Below are 23,728 nucleotides of genomic sequence, written 5' to 3'. Positions count from 1 at the left end.
CATAGTTACAAACAAAACCTTAAATAAAAAATGTTATTTTGGACACGTGGCCATCAAGAATTCCTGGATGAATTCAAATTATTTTCAAAATTAAGTAAGAGAGATAGGGGAAAAATTAGATAATGAAATGAAAGCAAAGGAAGAAAATTAAGAAAAGACAGTTAACAGCTTGGTAAAGGAGGCCCAAAAGATATTGAAGAAAATAGCATCTTAAAAAAGAGAACTGAGCAATTAAAAAAAAAAAGGTGCAAAAATTCATTGGAGAAAATCATTAATTAAAAAAGCAGAATTGACCAATTGAGGGAAAAGGCACAGAATCTAACAGAATGTACTTTCTTAAAAATTCTTAAAAATTAGTCAAGTAGAAGCTGATGGCTCCATAAGGCTGCAAAAGACAATATAACAAAAATCACTTTTCTTTTGAGTCAATATCAAAAAACAAAAGAGGTCCCCAAATTTCTCCTTCTAGCAAGTACCAAAAAATAATTTCCATTCCTGATGTCTGCACTATAATCATGCCAAAATCTGAATGACACCTAGAGAGACATACATTTGTCTGACATAGTTATATTCATGTCCATGTACATCTTACACCACCATCACTAGTTTATTTTATCTGTAGGATATCTTTCATTTCCCCCAAAGACTCAAGAACATTGCTTTGGTATACCAGTCATTTACAAGGTTCATTGCTATGGGAAAACGGTTGTGTTGGAAGTGTTCAAGTAAAGGCCATTTTTTAAGGGTGTTAAAAAGGAGTATGGGGTAGTAAGTTGTACAAAATGTATTCTAAGGTCCATTCCAACTTTGGGATTCAATGCTTTCTTGGAAGATATTTCTATTATGAAGCTACAAATGAAAAGAGATGTCTCCTCAGATAGATGTCAATTAGATTTTTCTAGATTCATCACTGGTTATACAAAATCAGGAGCTTCCGATACCCTAGAAGTGTTGACTTCCCAGCTTTGGGAGGTGATGTGCTCATTCATTAATGTGGGAAAATAGAATGGAAAGAAGACTCTGAGAATCACACCATCTCTTAACTGCCCAGAGGTCTGTCCTTTAAAAGGAACATTTTCAGTTCTTTGTCATTGATATCTGATTAACTTAAAAGATCAATCAAGAGGTAAGGTAAAATAAAAGTGTTTGGTAATTCAAAATATAAAATAAAGCGTTTTATAGATGCTAAAAAAAAACACATTTTGAATGATGTGCAATTATGAGAATAAATTTTCAAATACAGAAGTAATGGAATTTAGTAAAGGTAGGGGTATAAATTGCCGCTTCTGTAAATATTCTGCATGACCACAAAGCAAATAGTGAGAGGTGGGAATATTTACAAATTCTATTAAGCCCAAACTCTGTTTGGTGACCTCTACCGGGGATTTATTAAATAGACCCCTATGAGGTATTAATTCTCAAAATGATCCTACTTTGAAGCACAAGGAGGACGAAGAAATTATACAATTATCAAAAGCATAAACCTTTTCAGCTCCCTTAAAAAATATAAAATAGTTGTTACAAGATAGTTATAACTCATGTAGAACATTGTCTTCAATTCTAAGCTCTAGAATTTATGTTGGCCGCTGACAAATTGGAGACTATCCAGAGTGGAGTAACCAGGTATCAGAAATTCAAAACTGTGCCCTATGAAGATTAGTTTCAGAAACTAGAAATCTTTAACTTAGATGAGACTTTAGGAAAACCATGATTGTAGTCTTCAAATATCTGAAACATTTTCAGGTGGCAGAGATATTAGATCTATTTGGTTTGTTCTATTACTGAAAAGTAATGTGCAGTTCTATTTTTTCAGCATTCAAAGCTGGTTTCATCTATGATTTAGATAACTAACCCATATTTATAAAACCTATGTGTGAAAGTAGTAGGGAAGCAGATAATTTGTAGATAAGGAAAAAATCCCTAAAAAAGAGATTTTTATATTCTCTATCATTGTAAATCTTCAAGTGGCTGGAGGTCCATCTTATGAGGAAGTTATAGATGGTACTCTTGTTCACACACAGATTGGTCTTAGTTAACCTGTATGGTCTTATCTAACTGAGATTCTGTGATTCACTGAACTTAGTTTGATTTTTAACGTTCAATAATATTCAAGGAATTGCTGCCTTGTGTCTAAATAATACACATCCCAACAAAAACAGAGAGGTGATGATAATTCACAAAGGTACAGCCTGTGAATTTTCTCTTAAGATAAAGAATTTACCTTCTGCAAGGATTATTATTTTTTTTTTTTAGGTTTCCAAAGACTATTTCTGGAAAAGAATGGAATAGAGCTAATGAGAGTCAGTAAATTATGGTTAAGTTTTAGGAATTTTCTTTTTAGTGAAAGCTATCATATTATATACCCTGTCTCTCTTCTTTTTCAATGACTAAAATTTAATATAACAGAGTATGACTAAATGTTTCCAAAAGAAAATTCAGGGTTAAGCTCTTAAGTGCAACAATGACTTAAGTAAAAATTATTTTGTGAATTCCTGGAACAAAGCCTTTAGAGGTAGTTGACACTAGGTTTTAGCATATATGACTGAAAAGTAATCGTATTAAATAGGTTTATACCATCACCAAGTTGGACACACACACAAAGAGTTGTCATCCCAAAGGTGAAGAGCGATAAAATGTGCCACAAGAACAATTAAAAGGTTGATAAACGTGGTCTCATAAATTGTCTGAAGGTAAGACAAAGTGATATTGCCTGATAAGAGAAGGCGCCACAGCAGCCCAACCTCTAAGCAACAGGCCATCAAACAGCTAGATAAGAATCTTCATAAAGCACAGCAGCCTCCAATACACACATGGGTCAGACCCAGTGAAGAACTTCCTGGTTCAGGAATAGTGATAAAAATTTATTACCTCCTTTTAAAGGAAAAACCTAAAAAGGTATTTTCCAATAAACTTGTTTTCATAAAAAAGCTAAACCATCCTATCTTACTAGTATCAGGAGGAAATCAAGCCACTTATAGTCATGGTGCTCTTCTTACATCAAAATAGATCAAGCTTTGCCTGAAAATGGGACAATAAAATACAATGATCCACCTCAAAATCAGGTGTAATGTGATTTTTTCCATGGCCACACAGTATGTAAAAGTCTTCCTCTGAGGTAACATAGGTAGTAGCTTTTTGTTAAAAGTTCAGGATCTCATCTCTTGTTGTTTCTTTCTAAGACAAGACAGGTTTTATACATATATGCTTTAATACACCTGTCTTGAAATGAGTAAATCAGTTGTACTGGGGAAACAGCTATACCTGCCTGCTTTAATTGGAAGAGATTTGTTAAATGGTGGGAACCTAGCGACTAAAGTGGTCCTTCCCTACTAAAGGTCAGGATTAGCCAATTCAGGTTGAGGTTTGTTGAGCTAGAGAAATATCCTATACATGCCTGTGATCAGCCTTTGGTGGAATAGTAGGAAAGAAGTAACATGTTTATTAAGCACCTACTATGTACCAGAGTCTGGGTTCAACACTTTACAGGTGTTGAACCTGTTATAGATTATTTAATCTTCCCAACAACTTTGGTAGGTAGGAATAAAGTCAATCAAAAACTGAACTTTCTCTTAAAGTGCTTACAATATTTCATCAGTCTTTGCACATTGCCTGTAATTAATTTATTAGGTGGAAAATAGAGTTGTATTATATTGGTAAATGAGGAAAAAAATATTACCTCAACTGGTAATCCAGGTAGTGGCTACTTTTCTCATGAACATACCTGATAAATACAGCAGGGGTATGTTCTTATTGATTCAGTCACTATTTAAAATATAAAAAATACCACAAATGAAATCTGCTACTGTGGTCATGGGACAAAATATGCTAGATTTAAATATCTAACTTCCCAGATGTATACCGGTAAATGAGAATCTTAAGAGTAGCAGAAACTTTTCATTACTATCCTCACACCAAGAAATGGCCTAAGAGATTAACCTTTAAAAAAATTCTATCATACTTTTTCTACAGCAGAAAGGCAGAAAAATAAATATATAAGTGTTCTTGTTGCCAATTGCAAACTAAAGAGACAGTTTGAGGTCCTTCAAAATAAGGATTTATAAAAGAAATGAGAACAAAGTCCTGGTTATGAGTAGGCAAAAAAGGCAATTATGAGATCTGATTGTGTAAGTAACCTAAACAAACCTAGGATAACTGGTAGCCCTCAAATTTCACAAACTAAGCAGAGAGATCACAGTTAGAAACTCACACCCCTTACTCTTTTAAAAGTAAGCTTTGAAAATCCAGTTCTGTGTTATCATTTTTGTTTACAGTTTAAACTTCAATCAAATTGGTAGTTGCCCGGGATTCTAAAATCACTACAGATTAAAATTCCTTCTAACACAACTATCTGATTAATGCTATATGTTTAATAATTCTACTCGTAAGACAAAATCCTGCTATAGGCAATCTTCAGATGTTCCACATCTGCATCAGAATAAAAAGCATTGAAGTCTCTGTTTTTGGTACAAATGCTATATTTCCTAATTTGAAAAGATGAAAAATTTATTACAGAAACCAACGTATAATTCTCCTTTTTTCAAAAGCCATGCCTAAAAAATTCAACCTAAAAGAATGTTAAGGAATGTCACCTACAAAGGCATAAAGTTTTGCACCCAAGCACTGATGATGTATACTGTAGGAGTTAATAACTCTGATAGAGAGAACACAGTTAAAGTAATGAATTTCTAAGCTTTATGCTTTCAATAATAAAGGCATTCAGGCTAGAGCATTTGGGCTCTTTTTGGTTCCCAGGCACTTTGATACTCAACAGGTTGAGTAAATTGAACCCATATATTGTATTTATGTTATATGTCAAGCCTGCTGATCCTCATTCAAGTGATCAAAGGCAAAAGAAGTCATCAACATTATAGCCTTCAATATTTTGTTCATTACATTTAATCAAGCACCAACTCCACCAAACCACTCACCAACTTTTAAGAACATTTAAATGTATGGCATTGCTTAGCAGAACACGAAGAATGGAATATTAGGTTTAAAAATACAAAAAAGGGAAGAGAAAACATTATCACACTGTGTTAGAAAACAACTAAAACTGGACAGAACCAACAAAGTATCAACTCAGACACAGGGAATGATTTTCTACCTGAGGCAGCATCGATCACTGTAGAAACTCCTCTTCGATCAGAGACTGGACGAGATGACCCTGGCATGCTGACTGGGTCAGAGCGGACTGGCTGGATCCTGAAATGCAATTTAATTTAATTTACTTCACATATGTTACAAGCGTCAGAACTGCCACTTGCTGCAACAGATCCTAAATCAAGTATACTGGGGCAGTCCAATCCATTAAAGAAGTATTTATTCTGAAATCAGCCAAGCAAGGAGCAGCATTCTCTCTGATTTTTGTACAGGGCTGAATCATGACATATATCTCGCCATTTGCTTGTGTTCCTATGAGAGTCAATAGATTTTTTTAACTACAGGCTTGAGAGGGTAGAATTAAAAGAAAAATAAAGAGGAAGTTAAGAAATAACAATAAGACAATTTCATATTGCATTGCAAAAAATAATAAAAATTTCCTACATTTAAAAAAAATCACTAAACAGGCCATTTAAAGAAGTAAAATCTAATAAGAAATTCTAATTTGCTCATGTAGTAAATATTTATTGTCTACTTATTATGTGCCACACTAAGTAAGGTACTGAGTGGGGAAAATAAAAGCTGATTCTTGCCATCTAGGAGCTTATAGTCAAGTTGGGATGGTAAGACATAGGCACAGGAAAGTATTAACATAAACTAATTTATAGTTAGGTGTTAAACAAGGTAAATGCTAAAGATCTGTGATTTCACTGATTGAAGTAGACCTTTCACTAAAGAGCATAAAACATCTAAACCTTAGTATATAGTTTTCAGAGTCACAGTAGCTCCCCCTTCTTACCAAATCATCACATGGTACCCAATCTTCTTGTATTATATTAAATTTAATTTTTTCAATCAAGGAAAACATGCCTCCACCCCATCACACAATGGAGAATGAAAGAAAAACAAAATCTTAAATTTACTCCTTTTCTTCCCCCTTTGTTCTTTTTTTAAACTCTTACCTTCTACTTCAGAAATAATACTATGTATTAGTTCCATGACAGAAGAGTGGCAAGGGTTGGCAATTGGGGTTAAGTTACTTGTCCAGGGACACACAGCTAGGAAGTGTTTGAGGCCAGATTAAAATTCCTTTATTCTTTTGAGGTCACTCACTGTCCTTCTGACTAATTAGAGTCCCTCCATGACCCCTGTTGATGACAGGATTCAGAAGGGAAACTTATGATTTTTCCATATTAGCAAATATGCTTACTTAATCCTTGTTTAGTCCCTTTTAATTGTTTTTGTTTACTATTTTAATAGATTCCCTCTATCATCTCTAATGATGATAGGATTCAGGAGAAACAGTCATTCTCATTTTCCCATATCTGAATATAAGCAGTTTTTTATTTTTCAGTTGTATCTGACTTCTTGTGACTCCATTTGGGGTTTTCTTGGCAAAGATTCTGGAATGTTTTGTCATTTCCTTCTATAGCTCATTTTAGAGATGAGGAAAGTGAGGCAAACAGGGTTAAGTGACTTGCCCTGGGTGACCCAGCTAGTAACTGTCTGAGGCTGGATTTGAACTCAGTTTCCTGATTCCTGCCTCAGCACTTTGTCCACTGAGCCACCCAACTGCACTTATATTTCTTTAATCTCTTATTATTATCTATTATTATTTAAATACATGTTTTTCTTAACTCTTGTGTTTGAACTATAATTTCTACTCAGCTCTTGACTTTTCATCAGGAATGTTTGCAAGTCCTCCACCACATTAAAAGTTAAATCCCCCCCCACACCCCCACCCCATAGTAATAACTTTAGTTTTGCTGCACAAGTTATTCTTGTTTGTAAGCCTAGATCCTTTGTATTCTTGCATTTTGCCATGCTCTTTGCTCTTCTCTAGGAGTAGTTGTTAAATCATGTGTGAACCTGGACTGTGGCTCGACCCTCAATAACTAAATTCTTTCTTTCTTGCTGCATGTAGAATTTTTTCTTGGATATGTAAACTTTGGATTTGGGCTATAATGTTCCAAAGAGTTTTCATTCTGAGGTTTCTTTCAGGAGGTGATTCATTAACTTTTCACTTTGTTCTCTAGTTCTAAGATCTGCAAATATCATTTAAGTTTTCTTGAAATATAATGTCTAGGTTTGATATTTAATTTTGTTCTTCATCTGTTTCTGAGATTAGTTATTTTTGTTGTACTTCCTCTGCTAAGCTATACTAAGGTCTTTCTAATTCTTCTAAAACTCATTTCTTGGGGGCAGCTGGGTGGCTCAGTGGATTGAGAGCCAGGACTGGAGACGGGAGGTCCTAGGTTCAAATCTGGCCTCAGACACTTCCCAGCTGTGTGACCCTGGGCAAGTCACTTAACCCCCATTATGTAGTCCTTATCGCTCTTCTGCCTTGGAGACAATACACAGTATTGACTCCAAGACGGAAGGTAAGGGTTTAAAAAAAAAAAACTCATTTCTTGCTCTATTTTCTTCTTTATTATTCTCACTTATGAAAAAGATTTTTTAACTGTTTTTTGTAAACTCTTGCATCATCACTTCCAGAAATTCTAGTTGAATTCATGTTCAAGCTGTGTTTTTCGTTTAAACTTTCCTTTATGCTTTATGCTTTAGAGTCATTCTGTTATTTTTATTGTATCTGGAGTATCCCAGCCACCCTAATAACTTATTATAATGGAATTGTTTTTTCTAACTGAACATACTTCCAACCAACTTTCTAACTTTGGATTTGATGTTAGGGCCAGGTGTTTCCACATTTCTAGAGGGAAGATTTGGGTATGGTCCTGTTGCAGCTTTCTTGTAGAATTGCTTTGGGTGTTGTATTATTCCAAGTTCTTAAAAAACAGCTCAGGCTGGGGACTTCAAGTCTTCAGCTCTCCAAAAGAGGTATGATCTAGGTCAGTGGTTCTCAACCTTTCTAATGCTGTGACCCGGCAATACAGTTCCTCATGTTGCAGAAACCCCAAACCAAAAAATTATTTTGGTGGCTACTTCAAAAGTGTAATTTTGCTACAGTTATGATTTGAAATGTAAATACCTGATATGCATTATGTATTCTCATTGCTACAAATTGAGAGGTTGAGAACCGCTGGTCTAGGCTATGTTTGATTCCCACCTCCCTGATCTAAGCTCTGCAAGGTTGTGACCTGGTAGACTAGATTCAGTTCCTATCAGCCAGCAGCAAAGTTCTGATGGTTCACAGCGACAGAAATAAAGGCTTCCCTTTGCTCTTAGAGTTTGGCCCAGTTTATTCCTCTGTTGGTTTTAGACTAATCTAGAAGTTGGAGCAGAGTTTCTGCTCTGACCCTGGGGTCTGAGCCACACTGTTGCGGCTGCTTGCTTCTGAAGTGACTCTATTCGTAGTATATAACCCATGGCTTACTCCTACTTCTCACCCTACATAGCCACCTCTATTAATGTAGATCAGTAATTATCATTATCAGTAACTTTTATGTCATGGTATGTACTGTATATTCACAAAAACATGAAACAGTCTCCTTTTTCGTGAAAATGGCCATTTTAATTAATTTTGTTGATACTCTTCTCTTTATAACACATATCTTCATTCATTCAACAAATATTTATTATACATCTACTACGTGTAGAGTACTATGCTAGTCAAAAAGGAAGATCAAATGTGTTGGCTCAACATGATCCCTGATCTTATTCATTCAACAAGCATTTAAGTGTCTGCTAAGTACCAGATAAAGAGAAGAACAAAACAGTTCCTACCTTCAAGGATCTTACATTTATTGGGAGTGAATGTGAATGAGAGAACACCATGACATAAAATCAAGTAGTGGGAATAAGACACAAACACAAAGATCTATAATATGATACTACATGTCATAAAATGTGGCCTGGGCATACTAGTAACTCAGATCCACTTAATGCGGACCTATAATTAAATGATAAATGCATAAGAGAATTGGAAATCAAAGACCTTCATGTGGGCTAATGGATTATCATTAATAACAAGGGTAATCAATATACAAAGGCAAATGTCTTTAAGGTAGTAAGTTAAATATGAGCTGATGATCTGCATCAGTGGGGTATTCCTTACACTGATGAAATCACATGCTCAGATCAAAGGAAAAATTACTTTTGTGTTTGGCTCAAGCCATTTACTTTATGAGATGATATAGTAACTTAAGGGGGGAGGGTGCACTATATTTAAATGGTATTGTTTGGGGCAGTTAGGTGGCTTAGTGGATAGAGTGCTAGGCTTGGCAAAGTCAGGAAGACCTTGGTTCCAATGTGGACTCAGACACTTCCTAGCTGTATGGTGATTTAACTTCAGTTCCCTAGCCCTCACTTCTCTTTTGTCTTGGAATTGATACTGATTATGGATTCTAAGACAGAAGGTAAGGGTTTAAAGAAAGAAAAAAATTACATTTTTATCTCTTGTGGTATTGATGCTTAATGTATATTCAAAGAACTACATGAAATTTGTTTCTAAATGTTTTATGGGAGCTATGTGAGTGTAAGGTATTAGAGATAGAGAGAGAGAAGGAGAGAGAAAGGGGAGAGAAGGGAATAGGGCTTAAATACCCCTTCTGTTTAGGCTGGGCCAAAAGGCCCAAGCCCTTAGATAGCTGGGGCAAAGAAAGGAGATCAGTCCCTATTACTCTCGTGACCAAAATGGAGAAACAGTCTCAGGGGCCTCCACCTCCAGCTTCCTTCAGAGCAAGCTTCTCAGAGCACCTCTCCAACCACTCAGAGCCAAAACTCTCCAACCGCCCCCTTCAGTCCTCAGACCCCTCTCTCTTTAAGGAAACCATCCAAGTTCCCTCCCCTCAGTTCTCACATCTACCAATCACTGTTCATGTCTTCCCTGTGCCAATGGTGGCTCTAGCTTAACCCAGGACTGCCCAGAGGTCTGTGGCTTTGCACATGTATGTTGAAGGTCATATTCTCAAATAATTAAATCTTGATCCTTTGCTACAGCCCTTCCTAAATCCTGTTAGGACTGAGTGGGGTGGAAATTGTATTTTCCAAGACCTGGTTCTGTCATTCCAAGTATCTCTATTGTATCAATTCTAAAATCAATCATGACTCAAAGAAATTCCTGTTCTATGCTTAAGCATAGGTCAAAGCCCTGTTCATTGTTCAGCAAAAGGTTTCTGTCCTAAAGTAATCTTAAGAAGGGAGGAGGAGGAACCTCTCATGCCAATGGGGTTCACATTCCAATAGACTATCAGTAAGAAATTTTCCAAGTATGACATTTCCCAATGGTGAAATTTCTAACATTTATAAGTCTAAGATATTTTAAGGTTTACAGGGTTGAAGAAGAAGGGAAGTCATTTCCTCAGAAGTGACTAAAGCTCAAATTTCTTTTTCTAAGAAATGAACACAAATAACATACTTCATCAGGTATAGCTGCTACACTTGCAAAGTGCATAGTATAAAGTTTCCCACAGTGAATATGTATCAATTAAACAGGGCTTTACACTAACCAACCACAAAACATTTAATTAAACTTTACTTAAGAGATGCTATAGAGAGCATGGGAGAATTTCTAAAGGCTGGAGCTAGAGCTCAGACCAATAAAGTGATTGAGCTTTGCAATGTGCAAGTGTACTTGACAAATGCTAGAAGTAGTAACATGGATGCAAGTGGAATATTGCCAGAAAAATCAATGACTTCCTTACTTGGAAAGAAAGGGCTCAGCTTCCTAACTATGGGGAAATTTTACAATACTGAAAACAGAAACTGTTTGAACCAATTCTAGTCTGGAATGGTTGATTTCCTTGCATCCTATAGAAACCAGAAAGAGAGCTATTCTTATATTTCAAGATGGCTGTATGTAGAGGTATGAAAAACAGTCCAAAGACAAAGAGCATGGAGAAAGAAAACTTTTAAAATAAAATTTAATTAAAGCAGAGAAATGTTACAGGGCACATGCTCCACTATTTAGCATGAGTCATTCTTTAAGAAGAAATAGAAAAACTCGACAATTTCAGTGTTGGTTTTTAAAAAAATTTTAGATAGTTTTGCTGATGGCATTGTGGTAGATAAAAACATATTTCCATCATATGATGGAATATTTGCCAGTAGGGATACAAGGAAAAAGGTATGCTGAAGCCATTTCTAAGTTACAAACCAAGATAAATATTCCCTGAGATTTTAGACTTTATTTAGCATTGGAATGACCCTCTTTAAATTACCGGTCAAAAGAGAGATAATACTATACCAAGAAGTGCGGTGGAAAGTTAATTAGCTAAGGAACACTGGGATCATAAAAACAAAGACCGTCACTCCTTTATTTTTTCCTTCCAAAATATTTTATCTTCAATGTAACATTTTAGTGACTTGAAAGAAAAAGTAAACAATATTCATACAGAAATTTCAGATATTTAATTAGAAGGTGACACCAATGCCCCAAAAGTCAGAAAATAGGATACAATCATACTTCGAGCAATTAGAAATTAAAGGACATCATAAAAAAAATAGTTTGAAAAAGTATCTTATATTCTACATTTATGGAAGTATGATCAGTAACACAAATATTCACTGGACACAAGAGAGATCCCAAGAGACGATAAGGAATTATGATTTGCAGTGAAAATAAACCTACAATAGGATACTGCAGCAATTAAAATGAATTAAATAAAAAATTACTGACTAAAATGACTTTAAATTAATCAACAGCCTATGGTACTCTATGTAAGATTCAGAGAGAAAGAAAGTACAAAAGAGTCCTAAATTCTGGGACTCTGCAATTGTAAGAATCTAAAAAGATCTAAAAAATCAGAGTTTGAAAGATCACTAACTGAATGAAATTCTAATGAAATGAAATGAAATAACTAAACTGAATGAAAACTTCAGAATACAAAAAAGAGAAGTGCTAAAACTTATTCATCAATACTTAGTATAGAGTACCTAAGGCAAGAGAAATTTAAAAAGTCACCTAGTGAAGAGAGTAAAGAAAAAGGAAAAAGACCATATATACAAAAATATTTATAGCAGCTCTTATGGTGGCAAAGGAATATAATGACAACTAAAAGACTTAATAACTTTTGCTCAATATAGTAAAAGGACTCGTGATGAAAAATGTTGCCATCTCTAGACAGAGAACTTATAAGAGTACAGATTTGAAGCTTATATTTTCTATTCTTTTTCTTATTTTCAGAAAGGACTCATATAGAAATGTTTTGCATTTGCATTTGAAATGATTATTTTATTTCTTGCTTTTTCAAGAGCAAGGAAAGGGTGGAAGGAGAGATTTTGGAATTTGAAATAAAATAATTTTTTTTTAAAAGGAACATGGTGTTGGCATGGAGGAATTTGTTGACAACTTAATTCAAACAAAACATTTTAATGTACTTATTTTAAGCAAGTAATTTTAGTAAGCAGATAAACATGAAAGTCAATAGACCTTGATCAAGGAGTTTATAATCTATCAGAGTTGATGAGACATATACACAAAGAAATATAACGAAAACTAGCATTTGTTTCAGCACATGAGAACAATCAAAGAATAGCAAGAATTCTAAGGAAAGAGATCACATCTGGGGGGTTATTGATAAATCTCTATGGATTAAAGAAAGAGAATAATTCTAATAGGTGGAAATAGAGAAAAAGCTCATTACAACGAATGTGAATAGCTTTTGTGGAAATGTAGAGAGGTAGGAGAATACAGGATAAAACTGGAAAATTATTTTGTTGAAATATGAGAAATGAAGAAGAGTAATATGAACTAAGGTTTGAAAAGAAGGCACTTAAATGCCATGATAAGATGGTTTTACGTTTTACATTTTTATGTACTAGACTTCTATATTATTTGTCCGTTCATATTTGTCAACTTGTTGTTCCTCACATGTGACATTCCATTGCCCAGTTCCATATCTTTACAATGAACAATCCCTCATGCCTAGAATGTTCTGCCTCCATATTTCTGCATATTAAAATCTCTGGTTTCCTTCAAATTCTAGCTTGAAGGCAACCTTCAGTAACATTTCTTTCTCAGGCCTGGTGCCTTCCCAAAGTAAATACAAGAAAAACATCTTGTATCTCCTTTCCATGTATCTTGTTGGTTGTTATATAAATTGTTCATGTGATTCTGCTCAAGTCACTTCATATCAGTTTACACAAGTTTTTCCTGTTTTTTTTCCTTCCCTCTCTTTCTTTCTTTTTAATTTTCAATTTTTTTTTACCATTCATTTAAAAAAATTTTGAGTACCAAATTCTCTCCTCTCCAGGCCCTCCCTCACACACTGAGAAAGTAAGCAATATGATATAAATTATACCTGTGAAATCATGCAAAATATTTCTATACATTAGTCATATAGCAAAAAATGAGAAAAAGGTGAGAAAATTATACTTCATTTCATACTTCGGATTCATCAAGATTCATTTTGGAGATAGCATTTTTCTTCATGAGTCCTCTAGAATTATCTCGGATCACTATACTGATTAGAGAAGCTAAGTCTTTTAAACTTGACAATCCCTACAATACTGCAATTACTATATATAATAATCTTCTGGTTCTGCTCCCTTCAGTCTGCATCAATTCATGTAAGTTTCCCCAGATTTTTGTAAATATTCTTATATTATGCATTTATATAACACTATTCCATCAGAATCAAATGGCATTTGTTCAGCCATTCCCCAATTGATAGGCATCTCTTCAATTTTCAATATTTTTTGCCACCAAAAAGGATAAATACATATACTTTTAATTTTTCTTTGCTCTCTTAAGACCAGATAGTGCACTGGTGAGTTGAAAGTTATAAACAGGAGGCGGAGTCAAGATGGTAGCTTAGAGGCAGCAAAAGTTCAGACCTCTGAAAACCCTTCCACACCAATTAATAACAAAATGCTTCGAGTGGGCTGAAAACCAAATCTAAAAACAGGACAGAGCTAAGGAACCCTCTTGCTGGACTCAACTTAAAAGGTACACCCCCCCGCCCCCAAGCCTGAATTCTATAACACTCGGTTTTAAGGGGAAGGAAGAAAGAAGATCCTAGGACCTCTCCCTCACCTACAGTATTGAGCCTCCAGCACTGGCTAGAATCTCTGGGCAGGGAAGGGTGTTAATCCAGAGGGAATACTTTGCTGGCACAGGTGTGCCAAGCTCAGGGTGTTGAATACAGGCGGTGGGGAGGCAGCTGGGGGAGAAACTCAGATAAGGCAGCCCTTTCACAGCTGGGATACCCAATCTTGCCTCCCCGCCCCCTTCCTGAGTTTTTAGCCTTAGGGCACATCTAGTTCTGCAAGATCAACTCATCCCTGGCTTAATCTTATCAATAGGGCAGATAAGAAGGTTTCAGAGGGCAATGAAGCTCAAGCTCCAATACCCCTTCCACACTTACTCCACTGAGAGCCTGCTGACTAAATTCCAAGGGTGAAGACTGCAATTACTACAGAATACCTTAATAACACAGTGGGAAGCCCAGCTCCTTTTCAGCTTCTGCTGCCACCTAGGGAAGAAATGATATCAGGGCTTAACCTGACCAATCAGCAGAGCAGAGAAGAAGCCCCTTCAGGACAGAATAGCCCAAACCCATAGATCCAGCCCAAAATCAAAGGAGCAAGATTACAGGCAATCACAAGGAGAAAGAAGGGAAAAATATGAGTAAACAACAGAAAAAAAAAGAAATTACAATCAACAGCTTCTGTTTAGGCAATGAACAAAGAGCAAATGGAACAGGACCAAGGAACACCAAGAAAAAACATAGAAACTGCAGCGAATTGGACACAGGCTTTAGAACAATTCAAAATACAATTAAAAAAACAATTAAGAGAGGTTGAAGACAACTGGGAAAAGAACTTAAAAAGTAAGATAAGTCATCTGGAAACAGAGGCACTTGAACTAAAAAGAGAAAATAGTGTGATAAAAGCCAAAATTAACCAGCTTGAAAATGAGACAAAGGAGATGAATGATCAGAAGGAGAAGGATGACCAAAAAGCCAAGGAAGAAATTCAGTCTTTAAAAACTAGAATCCAACGATGGGAAGCAAATGACTTCATAAGGCAGCAAGAATCTATAAAACAAAATCAAAAGAATGAAAAGATTGAGGAAAATATGAAACTCCTCATCCACAAAACAGAAGATCTAGAAAACAGGTTCAAAGAGAGACAAAACTTAAGAATCAATTGACTACCAGAAGGTCATTACAAAAGAAAAAAGCCTGGACATCATTCTCTAGGAAATTATTGAAGAAAACTGCCCTGACATTCTTGAGCAAGAAGGAAAAGTGGAGATTGAAAGAAACCACAGATCACCTCCTGTATTTAATTCTGAATTGACAACGTCCAGGAATGTTATAGCCAAACTAAGGAAATAATGGATAAAGGAAAAAATATTACTAGCTGCTAAGAAGAAGTCATTCAGATACCATGGAACCACAGTTAAGATAACACAGGATCTGCCTTCATCTACACTGAAGGACTTGGAAGGCATGGAATATGATAATCCAGAAAGCAAGGGAACTGGGTCTACGACCAAGAATCAACTACCCAGAAAAACTGACTATATTATTGCAGGAAGAAAGTATGGACATTTAATAAAATAGAAGATTTACAAGCCTCCACAAAGAAAAGATTTAATGCCCAAACACAGAACTCAAGAGAATCAACAAAAAGTAATTAAGAAATGGTAAAAAAACAACAACAAAAAACCACCCTTTTTTAAGGAACCCAATAAGTTAAAATGATTTGTATCCATGTAAGAAAAAAGGATATTGGTAACTCTTAAAATTGTTATTATCACCTTGGTAGCTAGAATAATTATACTTAGAAGTAACAATGACAAACTGTATAGGATGAAATTCTGATATATGCACACACTCACTCACACACACACACACACATATATAACTAGAGGTAAAAAAGAGCTTAATACTAAAAGAAATGGGAAAAGAGAAAAAATGGGGCATATTTATATTTCATAAAGAAGCACATGGCAGGAGTGGGGGAGAAAACCTATACACTGGAAGGGTAAAGAGGTTGGAGACAGAGAATACTTAATTCTTACAGGCATTGAAATTGACTCAAAGAGGGAAGAACAATCAGATCCATTGGGATAGAGAACTGATAAACATCCTATAGAGAAGTAGAAGGGTAACAAACAGACCAGTGGGGGGGGGGGGGACAGAAGTAATACAAGGGAGGGAGAGTGTGAGAGGCTATTTTAAAAAGACTCTAAAGAAAAATAAGAGGGGAATAAGAAGGGGGTGGGAGGGAAGTAAAACAAGGGTGGGAATTAGGGGGACTGCTTAAAAACAAAACAATGGTGTAGAAGGAAATATGGAAAGAAGAAAGGGCAGGACTAGGAGCAGAAATCAAAATGCTTGGAAATACACAGCTGTTAATCATAACTCTGAATGTGAATGGAATGAACTCACCATTAAAAAGCAAGCAAATGGCAGAGTGGATTAAAAACCAAACCCCTACCATATGCTGTCTACAAGAAACACACATGAGGAAGGTAGACACCCATAGGGTAAAAGTAAGAGGATGGAGCCAAATCTATTGGGCATCAACTTAGAAAAAGAAGGCAGGAATCTCAATCATGATATCTGACAATGCCAAAGTAAAAATAGATCTAGTCAAGAGAGACAGGGAAGGTAATTACATCCTGATAAAAGGTAGTATAGACAATGAGGAAATATTAGTATTCAACATGTATGTACCAAATGGCATAGCATCCAAATTTCTAAAGGAGAAACTAGTGGAGCTCAGGGATGAAAAAGATAGAAAAACTATACTATTGGGAGACATGAATCTTCCTCTATCAGAACTAGATAAATCAAACCAAAAAATAAATTAGAAAGAGGTAAGAGAAGTGAATGAAATCATAGAAAAAATAGTATACATATGGAGAAAAATAAATAGGGACAAAAAGGAATATACATTCTTTACAGCAGCACAAGGTACATTCACACAGATTGACCACACACTAAGGCATAAAAACATTGCAAACAAGTGCAAAAGAGCATAAATAATAAATGCAACCTTCTCAGATCACAATGCAATGAAAATAATAATTAGTAAGGGTACATGGAGAGGCAAATAAAAAATTAATTGGAAATTAAACAACACAATTCTCCAAAATCAGTTAATATTAGGAAAACCATCCACATAATTGACCATATTAACAAATAAACTGACAAAAATCACGATTATTTCAATAGATGCAGAAAAAGTCTTTAACAAAATACAACACTCATTCCTATTGAAAACACTAGAAAGCATAGGAATAGAAGGGCCTTTCTAAAAATAATATATAGTATATATCTAAAACAATCAGCAAACATCATCTGCAACAGGGATAAACTAGAAGCCTTCCCAATAAGATCAGGAGTGAAGCAAGGATGTCCATTATCCCCTCTATTATTTTTTTTAATATATTTTATTTGATCATTTCCAAGCATTATTCGTTAAAGACATAGATCATTTTCTTTTCCTCCCCCCCACCCCCCATAGCCGACGCGTAAGTCCACTGGGCATTAGATGTTTTCTTGATTTGAACCCATTGCTTTGTTGATAGTATTTGCATTAGAGTGTTCATTTAGAGTCTATCCTCTGTCATGTCCCCTCAACCTCTGTATTCAGGCAGTTGCTTTTTCTCGGTGTTTCCACTCCCATAGTTTATCCTTTGCTTATGAATGGTGTTTTTTTCTCCTGGATCCCTGCAAGTTGTTCAGGGACATTACACCGCCACTAATGGAGAAGTCCATTACGTTAGATTATACCACAGTGTATTAGTCTCTGTATTATCCCCTCTATTATTTAACATTGATTAGAAACACTAGCAGTAGCTAGTGTTTTTTAGAAGAAAAAAAATTAAAGGTATTAAAATAGGCAATGAGGAGACCAAGCTATCACTCTTTGCAGATGATATGATGGTCTACTTAAAGAATCCTAGAGAATCAACTAAAAAGCTAGTGGAAATAATCAACAACTTTAGCGAAGTTGCAGGATACAAAATAAACCCACATAAGTCATCAGCATTTATATATATTTCCAACACATCTCAGCAACAAGAATTAGAAAGAAAAATTGCATTTAAAATCACCCTAGACAATATAAAACAAAACATATTTTTTTAGACATGGTAAATGAGAAAATCTGTTTGACTCTACATGTCTGTTTAATAGATGCTATGTTTTAATTTCATTCTACATTGGGGGTCAGAGATGAGTGAGAGGGAAATAAGGAAAATTGTTGATTTTTTTAATAATTTAATTTAAAAACTAAACAACTGAAAAGAATAGTGGCATTCTCCCTAACATTTTTTAAAGCTGTTGTAGAGAAGATGATATATTGAGTTAGATATATAGTTGTTTTTTTTTTTGGAATAACTGGGATGTCTAGGCTATGCTGTCCATAAGACAACTGGAAACGTAGGAAATCTGAGGAGAAGAATGAATGATACAATGTAAAGTTTATTGTAAAGAAGTGAACATTTAAGCCATAGGAAAGAATGAGATTACCAATGGAAAAAGAATTGTGTCAAAGAAAACCAGGACATGTAGGGAGGTGACCAAATTTCTGGAGTCACAAAGAATAAGAGAAACTAGGAGTGACTAAGAAGAACAAATTGGAGAGGTAGAAGGAAAACCAAGAGAGTTATGTCACAGAAGACAAAGAAGGAAAGAGAGAGAAGAAGTGATGCTCAAAGGTATAAAAAATTACAGACAGTTTAAAGTAGAATGAAAACTAAGAATAGGCCATTAAATTTGGGATTTAGATGTTATGGCTTAGAGAGAGTTGTTTTAGTGGAAAGATGTGAACTATAAATAAAGAAACAATGGTTTCTAAGAAGGTTGGCTTGATTCAGGAATGACTATGGAGAAAATAGATTTGGTCTTTCAATATGGTACTATCTATATTAAAAGAAAAAGAATAGTTTACATTTATAATTGAGCCTTTTATAACTACACAGTATTATGGAGGTAACATATAAAGTTACAGGGAAAATGTTGCTGAATTTGGAATCAGAGAATCTAAGTCCAAATCTATTACTTACTACCTGAGGAACATTAGAAAAGAATTTTCTGCTTTTCAGGTTTCAGGGTACTCTTCTATAAATTGAGAGGACTGTTCAATGATCTTGTTGAAAATCTTACAGATCATTGTGGAAGAGCTGGTATTTGAACCAGAGTTGGTTGTCTCCAAATCCATTGTTTCTTCCATGAAAACCACACTGTGATGCACAAAATCAGGTAAGCCAAAATAACTTTTAAAGTTTTAAATTCTTACTACAAAGAAACTATAAATATATTTAGGACCTGAGTTCAAAATGTTCGCCATAGTATTCATGCCATTCCCTAAGTTCTCTCTTACCTGAGGCTATTGAGATCCAGGTCATCAGTATCAAAATCCAAAAGTGGTTGGGGGGTATCACTTGGGCCATGGGACTGTAGCACAGAAGAACTTGAGGATATAACTGTGGTTTGGCCAGAAGGGTGAATGGTTTTGAATTGGAACTGGGGACCCATCCACAGACGTCTATGGGGTCCAGTGTGGGTCACGATTTCAACCTGGAACAGAAAGGGCCTAGCATGATTAAAATATATCCTGGCACATGCCTTTGTCTGCCATTTACTGAGCCACTTCCCACCCTTTACTCCAAGCCCACTTTTCCAGGAAGCCCTTCTTAATCAAATGGGAACATAAGAAGGTACCCACTACTAAATGGTGATCCTGATCACATTTTGATGAGGCAGTCTTACCACAACCCTCCTAAAGTTTTTACATGAATAAACAGACAAACAAGTCCTTGCCCGCACCCCCCTCCCACCCCCAAATGCCAGAAAGGAGGAGTTGCAGCCTACCTTTTGTTCTCCCTAAGGGCTATATCTTTCCCACATTCCATACAGTACTTACCACTCTGCAGGCATGCAATGAATCCTACACCTATCAATCCACAGATTAAAAGTAATTCCTTCCCTGAGGACCAAGCTCATGACAAACTTGAAGCTGTTCTTGAACTATCCAAGGAAAAGAAAAGGTCTGAAATAATTCTTAACACCTGAAACCAGTTGCTTCCCATCATCAAATGTTACTAGGCTTACACTACTGCTATCATGACCCGCCTCCCCCATCTCTAAGAACTGCTTTTTGAATGAGAAGTTAATTATTTTTATGGAAAAAATTGATTTTCAAAAAATTCTCCCATATTTCAGAAACATAAGGAAAATGCAAAAAGACTTCCTCAATAGCATGTACCTTTGTCATTATTTGTGCTATAAAAACAGGAAATGTCAATGTGTTTCATGAATTACATGCTTTAAATGAAGAAAGAGAAACACACCCTTATTTATTGAGAGGCAGCAAGACATAATGGAGAGAAAACTGCCCTTATAATCTGGGTTCAAGTCCAGCCTCAGTCATCTACTAGCTATCTGACCCTGGACAGGTCACTTAATCACTCCATGCCTCCAATTCTCATAGACTATAATTTGCAGATGAGTTAATGACCTGCAGCAATAGAATGAGTTTACTCACAAGGAATACAATATGAAACTGAAATGAGAGGACAAAAACCACCTACCCTACTAGCCAGCACTACAAAATTAAAACACTTATTGCATTGAGTGCTTAAGAATTCTGAAAGTAAGAAAAACTTTTTCTTTCTAAAGAACAAAAACAAAATAGTTTTACAGTATTTCAGGATTTCACAAACAAGGTATCTAGACCTCAGGTGAAACATACATTGACCAAAGATAAAGAGGAACCATTTCTTAATGTCATGTAACTGCTAACTCTACCTCTATATACATCGAATGAGATTTATTCCTTTCTGCACTTGATGATAAAAATATATGTGTCTTATTTTCCTTTAGTCCATTTACTTAGTTAATTCTGTGCTTAAAGTGATTCAATTCTTGGCAAGAGGTAATTGCAAAGTAGGGTTAGGCAACTCTAGGATTGGGAGTCCTTAAGGACCAAAAAATAAGGTGGGAGGAGGGGGTGTTTTGGAATATCTATATTCCTATTGATCTTAAGGTGCAATTCAGACTAGCTATGGAGATTTCAGATTCTGCCTGCTTATAGGCAATGAGGTAAATTAGGCCACAGATACAACATTCTGTGCATTTGAATCTGGAAACTGTCAGTGTCACAGAGCCAAGAGGTAAACAGATGCCTGTGCAATTTCACAGAGGCAATGGCCAGATGTTCCTATCCATTCTTCTGTTGTGTGCAGGACAAACATATTGTACAGACTTCACACTGACAGCACACATTACCCCTTGTTCTAATTGAAAAACTGAAGTGAAGGGCAGTCTTTTTTCACAGCATTCTGTAAATGGGGATTACATTTTCATTTTAAAAGCCACCCAGACACTGTGGCCTTAACACAATGTGACATTGGGTGAAAGTAGAACTACCTCTAGATTCCAGAGGCCAAACCCTAGGGCATAGGTAACTCTTCATAGTTCTCTTGTTCCTAAGTTTCCCTCTTCCTCCAGGTCAAATTCTCTGATAACAATATTCACCTCGTCTATTGTGCTGCACGCGCGCACGTGTGTGTGTGTGTGTGTGTGTGTGTGTGTGTGTGTGTGTGTGTGTCTGGAAGTAGGATGAAGGGGGTACACCTGCCTGATGAAAAGTTTGCCGGATTAGTAATTTGAGCACAATTGCCAACCTTCCCATATGATGCCAGATCCCAGGCAGACAAAACAATGACATTTGTTACAAAGTCATTTGTAATCATATCACTTTGAAAACCCACCCAAGATCATCTGGCTTCAAAGCTTCAAGAAATGAAGATGACCTCATCTGGAAGGGGAAGAGGAGTCAAATGAGATTGAGATACAACTGGTTCACTGGCCACTGGAAACTTTATTACAATGAGCATGGGAAAGGCAACAGGGCATTGCAAGACTTATGAAGAGAAGGATGCTGCATTTACTTACATAATGAAAGGACAGCCCAAGCTGTAGGAAATTTTGTCTAACAGAAAAAAATCCTAAAGACACTGAATAATGGCTTCACTGTTTTCTTTTAAGGTCAATCCTTTCTCATCTAGTTTAACCCTGATGAAAGGACATTTTTAAAAGTACATCTAAAACCCAAGCTCCTCAGGGTGTAAATGCTGAATTGTTCAAAAGATATGCATATTTTTTTCCTCCACTATGTAGAAAGTAATGCAAAATGCTAAATAATGGTGAGATATCTTTAATTTTAGACATTTTGTTAGTACATGAAAATTATGAAGAGACTTTTAATGGTTCCTCCTATCTTTGATATATCCTGAATCCTGAAAACAAATTTTAAAAGGTAATGGATTTCCATTATCCTCTCCATTAATACCCCAATGCTTATACCAGCTCCTTTGGGTTCCCACCTGGGAAAGCCATTCTTCATCCTCTTGTCCACTGTGGTCTGATGCTAAACTGTCATAGGATTCATGGCGTGTGATGGGTCCAGGACTTCCAGGAGGAATTACTGTATAAGAGAAAAAAAAAAGCACAAATCATTTAGACCAAAAGGGAGTAACTTGAGTTCCAGTCACCAAAGTTCTGACTGAAGTGATGTTCTTCAAGAGAAAGGATGTAAAGGTATAAGGTTCCAAGATACAACAAGGCCTTGAAACTTTTGTAAGATTTAGGTAAAATCATCATGATTATTCAGATTACTGTGTTTTCTCTAGTCTGAAACACTAATTTGTGAAAAATAAGCTCATCCCCATCAACTGGGAAATGACTAAACTATGACAATTTACTAGACCACTAAAAAAAATTCAATATTACATGAAAGCTTGAGAAGAGAAATATGAACTGAAATAATGTAAACTGAAGTCTAAAGACACAGGAAAATAATATACACAATAACTGTAAGAGAAAGTAAATGGAAAGAACAATAAGAGAATTAAAAATAAACACTATAATTATACTGACATAATTTGGCTACTAAAAAAGATGGGAATATGCATTCTTTGCAGTTTGAATACCATAGGTGTGCACCATTGCATAAAATAGCAGACTTTTAAGTGTTGGTTAGTTTTACTTAATTGCATTTTCTCTTTCTTACTTATTCTTTGTAATAAGATATGATTCTTGGTAAGGAAGGGAAAGAGATACATTGAGAAATTAAAATAATTGAAAACATAGATAGAAGATTTCCTTATGTTTCTTGATAACATTTATTTTGTTTTATATCACAATTTCTTAAATCTCTCTACAATTTGTTCTCTATAATAATTATCATTAAAATTATATACTCCTTGATTTTCCAGAAGTGTTATTTTCATTTTTATTGTTTTATCCACTGAGTAGACAGCATTCTCCTAGTTCTATTAATTTTTCTTTATTTTGGCTTATACAATTTTTCCTATGTTTCTCAAATTTCTTAGGATTAGCTATTTCTTTAATGAAATTGCATTATGTTCTTATACCACAATTTGTTCAGCCATCTTTTCTGTCTAGGTGAGAATTTTATTTTAGAAGATGTACAGAAAAAAAGTGTCACAACTATATGTTTTCTTTTGGAGGGGGAAAGTAGAGGAAAAAACATTGTTTACATTGAATGGGTACACATTGAACCCAGCTTGAAGCTTTTAGACATACAAAAGATACAACAGAAAACCAAGATGACACCACTTTTCTTTGTTTCCAGGGATCTATTACAGACAGTGTCACTGTCACCAAAAGGAGTCTTGAACACTTTGCTCTAGATCCTTGGCATATCCAATTCAATAGGACATTCAAGGTTCCATTACAAA

At 35.4% G+C, this 23,728-nt stretch overlaps 1 protein-coding gene across 1 annotated transcript in view; it reads right to left on the bottom strand.

Moving 5' to 3' along the window:
* Positions 1–23,728, bottom strand: part of BCAS3 (BCAS3 microtubule associated cell migration factor) — a 957,541-nt gene that overhangs the window by 340,170 nt on the left and 593,643 nt on the right. The window contains exons 22-24 of the mRNA XM_056814655.1: positions 22,352–22,452; positions 19,345–19,541; positions 5,105–5,202 (exon numbers count right to left, since the gene is read on the bottom strand). Coding sequence (XP_056670633.1) covers positions 5,105–5,202; positions 19,345–19,541; positions 22,352–22,452 — 396 coding nt within the window. The remainder of the gene's footprint in view (positions 1–5,104; positions 5,203–19,344; positions 19,542–22,351; positions 22,453–23,728) is intronic.

The sequence above is a fragment of the Monodelphis domestica genome, chromosome 2, assembly GCF_027887165.1.
Source record: "Monodelphis domestica isolate mMonDom1 chromosome 2, mMonDom1.pri, whole genome shotgun sequence".
In the NCBI taxonomy this organism is placed as follows: domain Eukaryota; kingdom Metazoa; phylum Chordata; class Mammalia; order Didelphimorphia; family Didelphidae; genus Monodelphis; species Monodelphis domestica.
The sequence above is the reverse complement of the archived record's forward strand: the minus strand, read 5'-3'. Positions and strand labels throughout refer to the sequence as shown.